This window comes from Drosophila biarmipes, unplaced genomic scaffold (assembly GCF_025231255.1).
Source record: "Drosophila biarmipes strain raj3 unplaced genomic scaffold, RU_DBia_V1.1 ptg000005l, whole genome shotgun sequence".
Taxonomy (NCBI): domain Eukaryota; kingdom Metazoa; phylum Arthropoda; class Insecta; order Diptera; family Drosophilidae; genus Drosophila; species Drosophila biarmipes.
The window spans coordinates 4,128,605-4,142,360 of NW_026114527.1; the positions used below are offsets into that span (position 1 = coordinate 4,128,605).

Sequence of the window (13,756 nt, forward strand, 5' to 3'; positions counted from 1 at the left end):
CCAATGAATCCACTACCCCTGGTAGTATCAGCAGACTCGTTGCGGCGGTGAAAATTTGTCATTTCTCCGTGTCTCCTGGCTATCTGTCTCCTCGCATCTTCTGCACGTGACCTGCGTTGGTGGTGACGACTTTGCCTTTGAGAACTTGTTTTCTTGGGCGAACTCGTTCCGCTCCTTTTCCAGTTCTTCGTATTTATCGGCTAATAGCATCAACGTGTCCAGGTCCGGCACTTTGTACGCCCTTAAAAAGTTCCTTAGGCTTGGGGTGCAGTTTTCCTTTATGATCTTTAAGGTGTCTCTCGCAGAATAGTTTAGAGGCCTCGACATCGTCTGCATGTCGATCATGTAGTCTTTAAATGACTCACTGAAACCCTGCTTTCGTTGCCTGACCTGATCCGACAGCCTTGTGAAGAAATCTCTCGGCAGAAAGTAAAGATAAAAGCTCTCTCTCTCTGAATGACCACTCTCGGACTTGTTTAGCGAACCTTGCATAATCCGCTTGGCTGTGTTTAGAGGTCAGCACCGTTGTCTTTCTGCCCAGGCTTGACTCTCTCCTGTGAGCCTCCCTTTGCAAGTTGTCGACGCTCAAGCCTGTTACTAGGTTATCCCCTTCAGCGTTAGTTAGCGTGATACTCGGGCTGATTCTGTCGTAATATGTGGCTTCCAACTCAGCCCAGATGTCGGCAAGTTGTGGGTCGTTCTCTGTCTCGGAGTAATACTCCGACAGTGTCCATCTCATGTCCTCTAATCTGCCGTCCAGGGCGACATTAAGTCTTTGTGCGACCTGGGGGAAGTCCTCCTTCTGAAGGCGGTAAATCCACTTCTTTCCCATTCTGTTTATTTTGTTTTCACCGCTGGGACAATCACTTTGGGCGCCAGATGTAACGAGCTGATTTGTTTGCTTTCAGCTCGCTACGGTATTTGTGCGGATAGTTCAGTAGATTGTGTGTGTTCGCCCCACCAAATTTATATAAACGAGCTGCTCCTAACAGGGTGGCTGTACGTCTTGACTTCTGTGCTGGGTTCATGGGCATACGCCGATCCGGGACTTCTCTCCCTTCCGATTCGTGACTTCTCTCCCTTCTGGCTCGCTACTCTCGGGGTTTCGTTGCGCCGCTCCTGGACTTCTCTCCCTTCTGGCTCGCTACTCTCGGGGTTCTGTTGCGCCGCTCCGGGACTTCTCTTCCTTCTGGCTCGCTACTCTCGGGGTTCTGTTGCGCCGCTCCGGGACTTCTCTCCCTTCTGGCTCGCTACTCTTGGAGTTCTTTCCGGGACTTCTCTCCCTTGTGGCTGATCGCGCCAGGACTTGCTCAACTGCACTTTGCGCACTGGGCTCACGCCGGGATACGTCCGCATAGTGCTTGGGCAAGGTACACTGGGGCTCGACAGGCTTACCCCCGAGCTCACGATTTCAAGTCGCCGGCTTTCACTGCTCTAAGTCTAGTAGACCCTCCAGGCGTAACGCCAGGACTTCGTTGGCAGGAAAGAACAGATGCCTTGACTTAGCCGTGTGCTGCCTCCTTAGACCTCAGCAACCTGTGTCTCTGTTCGGAGATTCCTAGTAATCCCAATCCCGAACGTCTCGACGTGACAATCTTGCTCCTTGTAGGCTCCCACGGCGCTGCTTCCGACGACTCGCCCTGGTGTGGCTCCCTCGTAGTTTGCTTGGTTGGTGTTCGTTCGACTGTTTGTCTTAACTCTTGATGATCGTACTCGACTGATGCTCTCGGATGACTGATCTCGACTGAATGATCCCGCTGCCTGTGCCCTGCGGGTTTATATAGGTCCTCTGAGAACCGTTATTTCTCTTTTGCTCACGGCCCGCCAAAACTCGCCACACCGGGTCCAAAGTCCATGGCTCCTGTTTGACCCTCTTGTCCTTCACGCATTGCTTCCCGCCGCCGTCCAGCCTGATGTTGACGTCCCGCTGATTCCGGTGATTCATATGGCATCGTCCGCCAAGTCTCCGCTCTCTCTTTCTCCGTTATTGGTCTCCGAACCCTCTTGCTCGCCAAACTCTATCTCTCTCCAAACTCCCTTGTCTCCAAACTCTCTTACTCTCCAAACTACCACGTTCTCCAAGCTCTCACTTTCTCCAAACTCTCACGTTCTCCAACTCTCACGCTCTCCGTCCTCGATCTCCAAACTCTCTCGTTCTCCGTCCTCGATCTCCAAACTCTCACGTTCTCCAACTCTCACGTTCTCCAACTCTCACGTTCTCCAACTCTCACGTTCTCCAACTCTCACGTTCTCCAACTCTCACGTTCTCCAACTCTCACGTTCTACGTCCTCGATCTCCAAACTCTCTCGTTCTCCGTCCTCGATCTCCAAACTCTCTCGTTCTCCGTCCTCGATCTCCAAACTCTCACGTTCTCCAACTTTCACGTTCTCCGCCCTCGATCTCCAAACTCTCTCGTTCTCCGTCCTCGATCTCCAAACTCTCACGTTCTCCAACTCTCACGTTTTCCGTCCTCGATCTCCAATCTCTCTCGTTCTCCAATCGCTCTTCGTCGCGCCGCCACTACGCGAATCCGCCGCGTACCTGGTGAGCGGCCGGCCTTCTGCTGCTGGGATTTGTGTGGAGTTATTCAACTCCTCACATGCCCCCTCACTTCGGGAAAGATTTAAGAAAAATCAGCGCTCTCACTCTCCGGCATTCCCTTGTATATCCTAGCCCTTGAGTCATAGCGCACCTCGTTCCGGTTCCCTCGGTGCTCCCTCGACGTTCCCTCGATGCTTTCAACCTTGTTACGTTTTCACAGCGCCGGTCGTCCTCCGCATGGCAACTTTAAATCCCACTGGGCACCGATACTAATCGGCTATCGATACCCAGAGGGCCTGCTCACGATATCAATATCGCAGGTGCGGCGTTGCCACTTGCTCGCCGCGATGTTCCTCATCACCGATATTTCCATTTTTCTTGTGCCCATCGATCGCACTATCGTCCAGTGCCAATCGACCGCCTATCGAGGCGCCCCCTTCCCTGTCATCTGGTGATTCTGCAAAATTTGCGACTTCTCAAGGTGAGTTTCAATTTCCTTTTCCCACCTTCGTTCCTATCCTTTCTGCGACTTTCCTTCACTTTCATCCTTCATTCGCCCTCAGCTGGCTGAACCCCTTCGAGAGCGGGCCCGAAGAGGACTTATCATTGGCTTCGCAACGGGTAAGTCAGCTGGAGTTTTGAGGCATACTCCGCCCTAACCCTTTCCCTTCGTTTCAGGTTGCTGCCATGTATGCCCCCTTCTTCTTTATGCTTTCAGCCGCGTTCCCGCCTCCTCCGGTCCTTAGCTTCTGAGTGTTAAGTTTTCAACATTTTATTCATGGATTCATCTCGGTCTGCTCCACAAAAACGCTCATGCCCGCGAGCCCCAGCCTCACGTGCGCCAGCCTCACGGCGTCCGCCGTTCCTGACCCACACGCTGCGCCTGCCGCCCAGGTTGCGAGCCTCGCGCAACGCCAGTTCCTCCGCCTGCTGCGGGACTCCAAGCCATAGCTGGCCTTCTGGCGCCGACATCGTCCGCGCCAACTAAGGACGCGCCGCCGATTCGGACACCACGGGCGCCGAATGTTACCGCTTCAAACTTGGCCTTCCACCTCCCGTCGGTTCCGGCCATTTCCACGGCCCCCGCTCCTGAGGCTCCGCCGCGTTTCGTGTCCCTGCCGGTGTAGTTGGCCCAGTACCTGGCGTCGATGGTCACGTACTCGGTGTCGGCGGGGTCCACAGGTCCGGCCGGCCACGGGTTCTAGGATCCAGCGGGCTCACCCGAGGTCCAGTCTCCTCCCAGGTCCGGGGCTCATCCAACGTCGCCTTCTCCTCCGCGGGGCCCTCCGGCCACGTCCAGATGGCCGTCTGTTGCCGCCACCTCACGCCTTCGGCCACGAACGTCCGCACGCTATGGGTCAAGTGCGCCGCCGGGATGTCCGTTCGGACGTGGTGTCCTACCGGGTCTCCGGGTTGGTACTGTGGCGTGTCCGGCGCAGGTGCGACTCTGCCACCGGCGGCCGTTCGAACCTCGGCGTGGGTGGCCGCGCGGGTCTCCATCGGGGAGATTTCTCGCCGCGCCTCGTCGGTGGTGGTGGCGTATCAGGTTGCGGCGGTGGTGGCCATCGGGGAGGGAGCGCCTCGCCTTCCGGTGAGGGTGGTCTCGTCGGCGACCCCTCGTTCCGCGGTACCTCCGGCAGCCAGCCCGGCGGAGAGGCAGCCCGAACGTCGGCCTCCTCCTGGGGCGGCACCCACGGTTCGGCGATATACCTCGGAGTGGGTGGCCATGCCGGCTCCTATCACAGCTGCTGCTCCTCTTCCTCAGCTCGTCGCAAACGGGCTGCCATTCAGGGTCCTCCTACATCTCTCGCAGCCGCGCTTCCTCCGTCCTCCTCCGCGCCACTAGGTTAAGCCGCAACTCCAGCGGCTGCTACCTGCTCCTCGTGGTTGCGGAGAGTCCGTCGCCCCGCAGGTGGCTCCTCGCTGACCCACTCGACATTGGTTGTGCCGGTTGCGATGCGGCCGTCCGTATCGCTGGTGGCCTTCTGAAGCCGCCACCTCCTCTGCTGCAGCCGCGGATCTTCGATCAGCTCGATGTCGCTGTCGGAGCTGATCACCGGATCGGGCTTTCCTCGCCTCGAGATTTGCCGCGAGGTTCGGGTAGGCCGTGTGGTTGACCATCCTTGCCCCGGGCAAGACCTCTCGGCCGGCTGGCGGGCAGCCATCGCTTTCCGTGCGTCGCTCCTTGTTACTCTGGTGCTCATGGTTGTGTTCTCGCTAAATCGGTTCTAAGCCTTCGTCTTTGCTCGGTACCGCTATTTCTTCCAGCCTCCCTCCTTTTACATTCCGTTTTTACGGTACAGCTCTCTGATCTGTGCCGTCCTCCCCTTCCTTCGGCGGACTATCGCTGGAAATTTTACTTTCAGTCATATCCGAGCGTTTGGACGTTCCGGTCTGATGGTTGTGTCTTTTCCGTCCTCCAGTTGTTTTTTTTTTTTTTGCTTTCCCTTGAGATATCCTTGTATTCCCTCCTTCGTATCCTAGAGTCTCCTTGGAGTTATCCCTTGACCCTTTTATCTGTGTTCTTTGAGAGTCCTTGGAGCTATCCTTGGGTTCCTTCCTTGTATTCCTGAGCATCCTTGAAATTATCCTCGGGCTATTTTCCTTGTATCCTTTGGCCATCCTTGGAGCTATCCTTGGACCCGGCCCTTTCGTAGTATCTTTTGAGACTCTTTGACACTTTATTGTTGCCTTTTGTCTAACATATCTGCTTGTGGCTGCTCCTATGTGTTCTGTGTTTGTTATTGTTTCAGCTCGCTCACGTAGATGGTCCTCTCTTTTTTTGTGTTCACGTACCGTATTTTGCAGATTACTGGTGACGCAAAATCCGTGACCTGGTAAGGTCCGTCGTATCTTGGGGTCAACTTTGCTGCGAACCCCTCGGCCGCCTTTGACAAATGACGTTACTTGGCCCACACGACGTCCCCCACCGCTGGTGTCCATTGTCTCCTCCTTACGTTGTAATGCCTAGCCTGATCCTGGGAGGCTCTCTCAAGATACTGCCTTACAATCTCGAAGATTTCCCCGAGTTTGTTTGCCTTCTCCCCTGGGGTCTCAGTGGGTCGTCCTGTTCCCAAGGTCTCTCTGTCGTATAGGGCGCTCGGTAGTAATAAACGTCGGCGTGTATCCTGTGGATTCCGAAACACTCATATTTACTGCCAGCATGATCTCAGCATGATCTCGTCCCAGTTTCTCTGATCCCCCGCAGTGGTACTGGTAGTGGCTGCCTTGATAATGCGTCTGCCACCACATTGAGTTGTCCCTTCCTGTACGCTATTTCGAAGTCATACTGCTGCAACTCCAGGGCCCATCTGGCGATCCTTCCTGAAGGGCTCTCGATGCTGTTGAGCCACTTCAGAGCCATGTGGTCGGTTACCACCTTGAAGTGGTACCCTTCCAAATATGGCTTCAGTTTCCGGATCGCCCAGACTATTGCCAAACACTCCATCTCGGTCGTGGAGTAGTTTTTTTTTCAGCCCCGTTAAGCGTTCGGCTTGAGTAAGAGATCACCTTTTCGCCACGTTCAGTTTCCTGGGTCAAATGGCCCCAATACCGTAATCACTTGCGTCCGTTTGCAGGACAAATGGTTTTTCAAAATCCGGGCACGCCAGTAGGGGTCTGCCACCAGCCTGGCCTTTACCTCTTCGAATGCCGACTGATGTTGCAGTGTCCACACCCACTTGTTGCTCTTGCGCAGCAGATCGTTGAGAGGTTTGACTATTTTTGCGAAGTCAGGTACAAATCGCCGATACCATGATGCTACTCCCAGGTACTGTCGGAGCTCTCTAACTGTTGACGGCGGCTCTTATTCGGCGATGGCTGCTACCATTTCCGGATCCGTGCCTATTACGTCGCTAGTCACTCTATGACCCAAATAAAGCAGCTCCTTCTTGAAAAACTGACATTTTTCCGGGTTCAATCTCAGATTAGCGTCTTTCAGCCGCCGGAATACTTCTTTCAAGTTTGCCTTGTGCTCTTCTAGTGTGCGTCCGATCACTATGATATCGTCCTGGTACGCAAATGAGTGCGGCGACATCTCGGGACCAATTACCCGGTCCAACATCCGCTGGAAGGTCGCAGATGCCGAATGGAGTCCAAACGGCATTACTCTGCACTGGAATAAGCCCTTTCCGGGCACTGTATCGATTTGGTGTTGATCTGCCTCAAGTCGACGCACAGTCTCCACTTGCCCGTCTTCTTCCTAACCATCACGATGGGAGAGCTGTATGGGCTGGTTGAGTGCTCTATGCATTCCATTTGGAGTAGCTCGTCCACCTTCGCATTGATCTCCCCTAGAACTTTCGGGTTCTTGGGGTAGTATCGCTGTTTTATTGGTTTGTCGTCCTTCATCGTTATTTGATGCTCTGCCATGTTCGACGTTCCTGTCATGGTTTTGAAACTGGCTAGCTCTGCCTCCAGGAACTTCGCTGTGTCGTCGTACTCTGTTTCCTGTTGTACGACTGCTACCGATAGCCTCTCCTCGAGCCACCCATTGTGTCGGTTCCTGGCCGGTATTATCACCTCGTGTCCAGCGCACCTTATCTCGGTTTCGACTTGAGTTAGAAAGTTCCATCCTAACACCAATGAATCCACTACCCCTGGTAGTATCAGCAGACTCGTTGCGGCGGTGAAAATTTGTCATTTCTCCGTGTCTCCTGGCTATCTGTCTCCTCGCATCTTCTGCACGTGACCTGCGTTGGTGGTGACGACTTTGCCTTTGAGAACTTGTTTTCTTGGGCGAACTCTTTCCGCTCCTTTTCCAGTTCTTCGTATTTATCGGCTAATAGCATCAACGTGTCCAGGTCCGGCACTTTGTACGCCCTTAAAAAGTTCCTTAGGCTTGGGGTGCAGTTTTCCTTTATGATCTTTAAGGTGTCTCTCGCAGAATAGTTTAGAGGCCTCGACATCGTCTGCATGTCGATCTTGTAGTCTTTAAATGACTCACTGAAACCCTGCTTTCGTTGCCTGACCTGATCCGACAGCCTTGTGAAGAAATTTCTCGGCAGAAAGTAAAGATGAAAGCTCTCTCTCTCTGAATGACCACTCTCGGACTTGTTTAACGACCCTTGCATAATCCGCTTGGCTGTGTTTAGAGGTCAGCACCGTTGTCTTCCTGTCCTGGCTTGACTCTCTCCTGTGAGCCTCCCTTTGCAAGTTGTCGACGCTCAAGCTTGTTACTAGGTTATCCCCTTCAGCGTTAGTTAGCGTGATACTCGGGCTGATTCTGTCGTAATATGTGGCTTCCAACTCAGCCCAGATGTCGGCAAGTTGTGGGTCGTTCTCTGTCTCGGAGTAATACTCCGACAGTGTCCATCTCATGTCCTCTAATCTGCCGTCCAGGGCGACATTAAGTCTTTGTGCGACCTGGGGGAAGTCCTCCTTCTGAAGGCGGTAAATCCACTTCTTTCCCATTCTGTTTATTTTGTTTTCACCGCTGGGACAATCACTTTGGGCGCCAGATGTAACGAGCTGATTTGTTTGCTTTCAGCTCGCTACGGTATTTGTGCGGCTAGTTCAGTAGATTGTGTGTGTTCGCCCCACCAAATTTATATAAACGAGCTGCTCCTAACAGGGTGGCTGTACGTCTTGACTTCTGTGCTGGGTTCATGGGCATACGCCGATCCGGGACTTCTCTCCCTTCCGATTCGTGACTTCTCTCCCTTCTGGCTCGCTACTCTCGGGGTTTCGTTGCGCCGCTCCTGGACTTCTCTCCCTTCTGGCTCGCTACTCTCGGGGTTCTGTTGCGCCGCTCCGGGACTTCTCTTCCTTCTGGCTCGCTACTCTCGGGGTTCTGTTGCGCCGCTCCGGGACTTCTCTCCCTTCTGGCTCGCTACTCTTGGAGTTCTTTCCGGGACTTCTCTCCCTTGTGGCTGATCGCGCCAGGACTTGCTCAACTGCACTTTGCGCACTGGGCTCACGCCGGGATACGTCCGCATAGTGCTTGGGCAAGGTACACTGGGGCTCGACAGGCTTACCCCCGAGCTCACGATTTCAAGTCGCCGGCTTTCACTGCTCTAAGTCTAGTAGACCCTCCAGGCGTAACGCCAGGACTTCGTTGGCAGGAAAGAACAGATGCCTTGACTTAGCCGTGTGCTGCCTCCTTAGACCTCAGCAACCTGTGTCTCTGTTCGGAGATTCCTAGTAATCCCAATCCCGAACGTCTCGACGTGACAATCTTGCTCCTTGTAGGCTCCCACGGCGCTGCTTCCGACGACTCGCCCTGGTGTGGCTCCCTCGTAGTTTGCTTGGTTGGTGTTCGTTCGACTGTTTGTCTTAACTCTTGATGATCGTACTCGACTGATGCTCTCGGATGACTGATCTCGACTGAATGATCCCGCTGCCTGTGCCCTGCGGGTTTATATAGGTCCTCTGAGAACCGTTATTTCTCTTTTGCTCACGGCCCGCCAAAACTCGCCACACCGGGTCCAAAGTCCATGGCTCCTGTTTGACCCTCTTGTCCTTCACGCATTGCTTCCCGCCGCCGTCCAGCCTGATGTTGACGTCCCGCTGATTCCGGTGATTCATATGGCATCGTCCGCCAAGTCTCCGCTCTCTCTTTCTCCGTTATTGGTCTCCGAACCCTCTTGCTCGCCAAACTCTATCTCTCTCCAAACTCCCTTGTCTCCAAACTCTCTTACTCTCCAAACTACCACGTTCTCCAAGCTCTCACTTTCTCCAAACTCTCACGTTCTCCAACTCTCACGCTCTCCGTCCTCGATCTCCAAACTCTCTCGTTCTCCGTCCTCGATCTCCAAACTCTCACGTTCTCCAACTCTCACGTTCTCCAACTCTCACGTTCTCCAACTCTCACGTTCTCCAACTCTCACGTTCTCCAACTCTCACGTTCTCCAACTCTCACGTTCTACGTCCTCGATCTCCAAACTCTCTCGTTCTCCGTCCTCGATCTCCAAACTCTCTCGTTCTCCGTCCTCGATCTCCAAACTCTCACGTTCTCCAACTTTCACGTTCTCCGCCCTCGATCTCCAAACTCTCTCGTTCTCCGTCCTCGATCTCCAAACTCTCACGTTCTCCAACTCTCACGTTTTCCGTCCTCGATCTCCAATCTCTCTCGTTCTCCAATCGCTCTTCGTCGCGCCGCCACTACGCGAATCCGCCGCGTACCTGGTGAGCGGCCGGCCTTCTGCTGCTGGGATTTGTGTGGAGTTATTCAACTCCTCACATGCCCCCTCACTTCGGGAAAGATTTAAGAAAAATCAGCGCTCTCACTCTCCGGCATTCCCTTGTATATCCTAGCCCTTGAGTCATAGCGCACCTCGTTCCGGTTCCCTCGGTGCTCCCTCGACGTTCCCTCGATGCTTTCAACCTTGTTACGTTTTCACAGCGCCGGTCGTCCTCCGCATGGCAACTTTAAATCCCACTGGGCACCGATACTAATCGGCTATCGATACCCAGAGGGCCTGCTCACGATATCAATATCGCAGGTGCGGCGTTGCCACTTGCTCGCCGCGATGTTCCTCATCACCGATATTTTCCATTTTTCTTGTGCCCATCGATCGCACTATCGTCCAGTGCCAATCGACCGCCTATCGAGGCGCCCCCTTCCCTGTCATCTGGTGATTCTGCAAAATTTGCGACTTCTCAAGGTGAGTTTCAATTTCCTTTTCCCACCTTCGTTCCTATCCTTTCTGCGACTTTCCTTCACTTTCATCCTTCATTCGCCCTCAGCTGGCTGAACCCCTTCGAGAGCGGGCCCGAAGAGGACTTATCATTGGCTTCGCAACGGGTAAGTCAGCTGGAGTTTTGAGGCATACTCCGCCCTAACCCTTTCCCTTCGTTTCAGGTTGCTGCCATGTATGCCCCCTTCTTCTTTATGCTTTCAGCCGCGTTCCCGCCTCCTCCGGTCCTTAGCTTCTGAGTGTTAAGTTTTCAACATTTTATTCATGGATTCATCTCGGTCTGCTCCACAAAAACGCTCATGCCCGCGAGCCCCAGCCTCACGTGCGCCAGCCTCACGGCGTCCGCCGTTCCTGACCCACACGCTGCGCCTGCCGCCCAGGTTGCGAGCCTCGCGCAACGCCAGTTCCTCCGCCTGCTGCGGGACTCCAAGCCATAGCTGGCCTTCTGGCGCCGACATCGTCCGCGCCAACTAAGGACGCGCCGCCGATTCGGACACCACGGGCGCCGAATGTTACCGCTTCAAACTTGGCCTTCCACCTCCCGTCGGTTCCGGCCATTTCCACGGCCCCCGCTCCTGAGGCTCCGCCGCGTTTCGTGTCCCTGCCGGTGTCGTTGGCCCAGTACCTGGCGTCGATGGTCACGTACTCGGTGTCGGCGGGGTCCACAGGTCCGGCCGGCCACGGGTTCTAGGATCCAGCGGGCTCACCCGAGGTCCAGTCTCCTCCCAGGTCCGGGGCTCATCCAACGTCGCCTTCTCCTCCGCGGGGCCCTCCGGCCACGTCCAGATGGCCGTCTGTTGCCGCCACCTCACGCCTTCGGCCACGAACGTCCGCACGCTATGGGTCAAGTGCGCCGCCGGGATGTCCGTTCGGACGTGGTGTCCTACCGGGTCTCCGGGTTGGTACTGTGGCGTGTCCGGCGCAGGTGCGACTCTGCCACCGGCGGCCGTTCGAACCTCGGCGTGGGTGGCCGCGCGGGTCTCCATCGGGGAGATTTCTCGCCGCGCCTCGTCGGTGGTGGTGGCGTATCAGGTTGCGGCGGTGGTGGCCATCGGGGAGGGAGCGCCTCGCCTTCCGGTGAGGGTGGTCTCCTCGGCGACCCCTCGTTCCGCGGTACCTCCGGCAGCCAGCCCGGCGGAGAGGCAGCCCGAACGTCGGCCTCCTCCTGGGGCGGCACCCACGGTTCGGCGATATACCTCGGAGTGGGTGGCCATGCCGGCTCCTATCACAGCTGCTGCTCCTCTTCCTCAGCTCGTCGCAAACGGGCTGCCATTCAGGGTCCTCCTACATCTCTCGCAGCCGCGCTTCCTCCGTCCTCCTCCGCGCCACTAGGTTAAGCCGCAACTCCAGCGGCTGCTACCTGCTCCTCGTGGTTGCGGAGAGTCCGTCGCCCCGCAGGTGGCTCCTCGCTGACCCACTCGACATTGGTTGTGCCGGTTGCGATGCGGCCGTCCGTATCGCTGGTGGCCTTCTGAAGCCGCCACCTCCTCTGCTGCAGCCGCGGATCTTCGATCAGCTCGATGTCGCTGTCGGAGCTGATCACCGGATCGGGCTTTCCTCGCCTCGAGATTTGCCGCGAGGTTCGGGTAGGCCGTGTGGTTGACCATCCTTGCCCCGGGCAAGACCTCTCGGCCGGCTGGCGGGCAGCCATCGCTTTCCGTGCGTCGCTCCTTGTTACTCTGGTGCTCATGGTGGTGTTCTCGCTAAATCGGTTCTAAGCCTTCGTCTTTGCTCGGTACCGCTATTTCTTCCAGCCTCCCTCCTTTTACATTCCGTTTTTACGGTACAGCTCTCTGATCTGTGCCGTCCTCCCCTTCCTTCGGCGGACTATCGCTGGAAATTTTACTTTCAGTCATATCCGAGCGTTTGGACGTTCCGGTCTGATGGTTGTGTCTTTTCCGTCCTCCAGTTGTTTTTTTTTTTTTTGCTTTCCCTTGAGATATCCTTGTATTCCCTCCTTCGTATCCTAGAGTCTCCTTGGAGTTATCCCTTGACCCTTTTATCTGTGTTCTTTGAGAGTCCTTGGAGCTATCCTTGGGTTCCTTCCTTGTATTCCTGAGCATCCTTGAAATTATCCTCGGGCTATTTTCCTTGTATCCTTTGGCCATCCTTGGAGCTATCCTTGGACCCGGCCCTTTCGTAGTATCTTTTGAGACTCTTTGACACTTTATTGTTGCCTTTTGTCTAACATATCTGCTGTGGCTGCTCCTATGTGTTCTGTGTTTGTTATTGTTTCAGCTCGCTCACGTAGATGGTCCTCTCTTTTTTTGTGTTCACGTACCGTATTTTGCAGATTACTGGTGACGCAAAATCCGTGACCTGGTAAGGTCCGTCGTATCTTGGGGCCAACTTTCCTGCGAACCGCTCGGCCGCCTTTGACAAATGATGTTCCTTGGCCCACACGACGTCCCCCACCGCTGGTGTCCATTGTCTTCTCCTTAGGTTGTAATGCCTAGCCTGATCCTGGGAGGCTCTCTTCAGATTCTGCCTTACAATCTCAAAGATTTCCCCGAGTTTGTTTGCCTTCTCCCCTGGGGTCTCAGTGGGTCGTCCTGTTCCCAAGGTCTCTCTGTCGTATAGGGCGCTCGGTAGTAATAAACGTCGGCGTGTATCCTGTGGATTCCGAAACACTCATATTTACTGCCAGCATGATCTCAGCATGATCTCGTCCCAGTTTCTCTGATCCCCCGCAGTGGTACTGGTAGTGGCTGCCTTGATAATGCGTCTGCCACCACATTGAGTTGTCCCTTCCTGTACGCTATTTCGAAGTCATACTGCTGCAACTCCAGGGCCCATCTGGCGATCCTTCCTGAAGGGCTCTCGATGCTGTTGAGCCACTTCAGAGCCATGTGGTCGGTTACCACCTTGAAGTGGTACCCTTCCAAATATGGCTTCAGTTTCCGGATCGCCCAGACTATTGCCAAACACTCCATCTCGGTCGTGGAGTAGTTTTTTTTTCAGCCCCGTTAAGCGTTCGGCTTGAGTAAGAGATCACCTTTTCGCCACGTTCAGTTTCCTGGGTCAAATGGCCCCAATACCGTAATCACTTGCGTCCGTTTGCAGGACAAATGGTTTTTCAAAATCCGGGCACGCCAGTAGGGGTCTGCCACCAGCCTGGCCTTTACCTCTTCGAATGCCGACTGATGTTGCAGTGTCCACACCCACTTGTTGCTCTTGCGCAGCAGATCGTTGAGAGGTTTGACTATTTTTGCGAAGTCAGGTACAAATCGCCGATACCATGATGCTACTCCCAGGTACTGTCGGAGCTCTCTAACTGTTGACGGCGGCTCTTATTCGGCGATGGCTGCTACCATTTCCGGATCCGTGCCTATTACGTCGCTAGTCACTCTATGACCCAAATAAAGCAGCTCCTTCTTGAAAAACTGACATTTTTCCGGGTTCAATCTCAGATTAGCGTCTTTCAGCCGCCGGAATACTTCTTTCAAGTTTGCCTTGTGCTCTTCTAGTGTGCGTCCGATCACTATGATATCGTCCTGGTACGCAAATGAGTGCGGCGACATCTCGGGACCAATTACCCGGTCCAACATCCGCTGGAAGGTCGCAGATGCCGAATGGA

General features: G+C 54.8%; 2 protein-coding genes across 2 annotated transcripts in view; both read right to left on the reverse strand.

The window, feature by feature from the left end:
* Positions 1-13,756, reverse strand: part of LOC127011708 (uncharacterized) — a 95,052-nt gene that overhangs the window by 12,420 nt on the left and 68,876 nt on the right. The window lies entirely within an intron of this gene.
* LOC127011711 (uncharacterized) lies at positions 2-7,722 on the reverse strand. Its single transcript, XM_050889747.1, has 2 exons — positions 7,513-7,722; positions 2-390 (listed from the first exon to the last, which is right to left on the reverse strand). The coding sequence occupies exons 1-2, from the start codon at positions 7,612-7,614 to the stop codon at positions 28-30; spliced, it is 465 nt and encodes a 154-aa protein (XP_050745704.1). The 5' UTR covers positions 7,615-7,722; the 3' UTR covers positions 2-27.

Coding starts and splice junctions, on each gene's coding strand:
- LOC127011711 (XM_050889747.1), bottom strand. CDS start 7,614: ATGCAAGGGTCGTTAAACAAGTCCGAGAGTGGTCATTCAGAGAGAGAG. Junction 391..7,512: donor TCACAAGGCTGTCGGATCAG/GTCAGGCAACGA, acceptor CTGTCGGATCAG/GTCAGGCAACGAAAGCAGGG.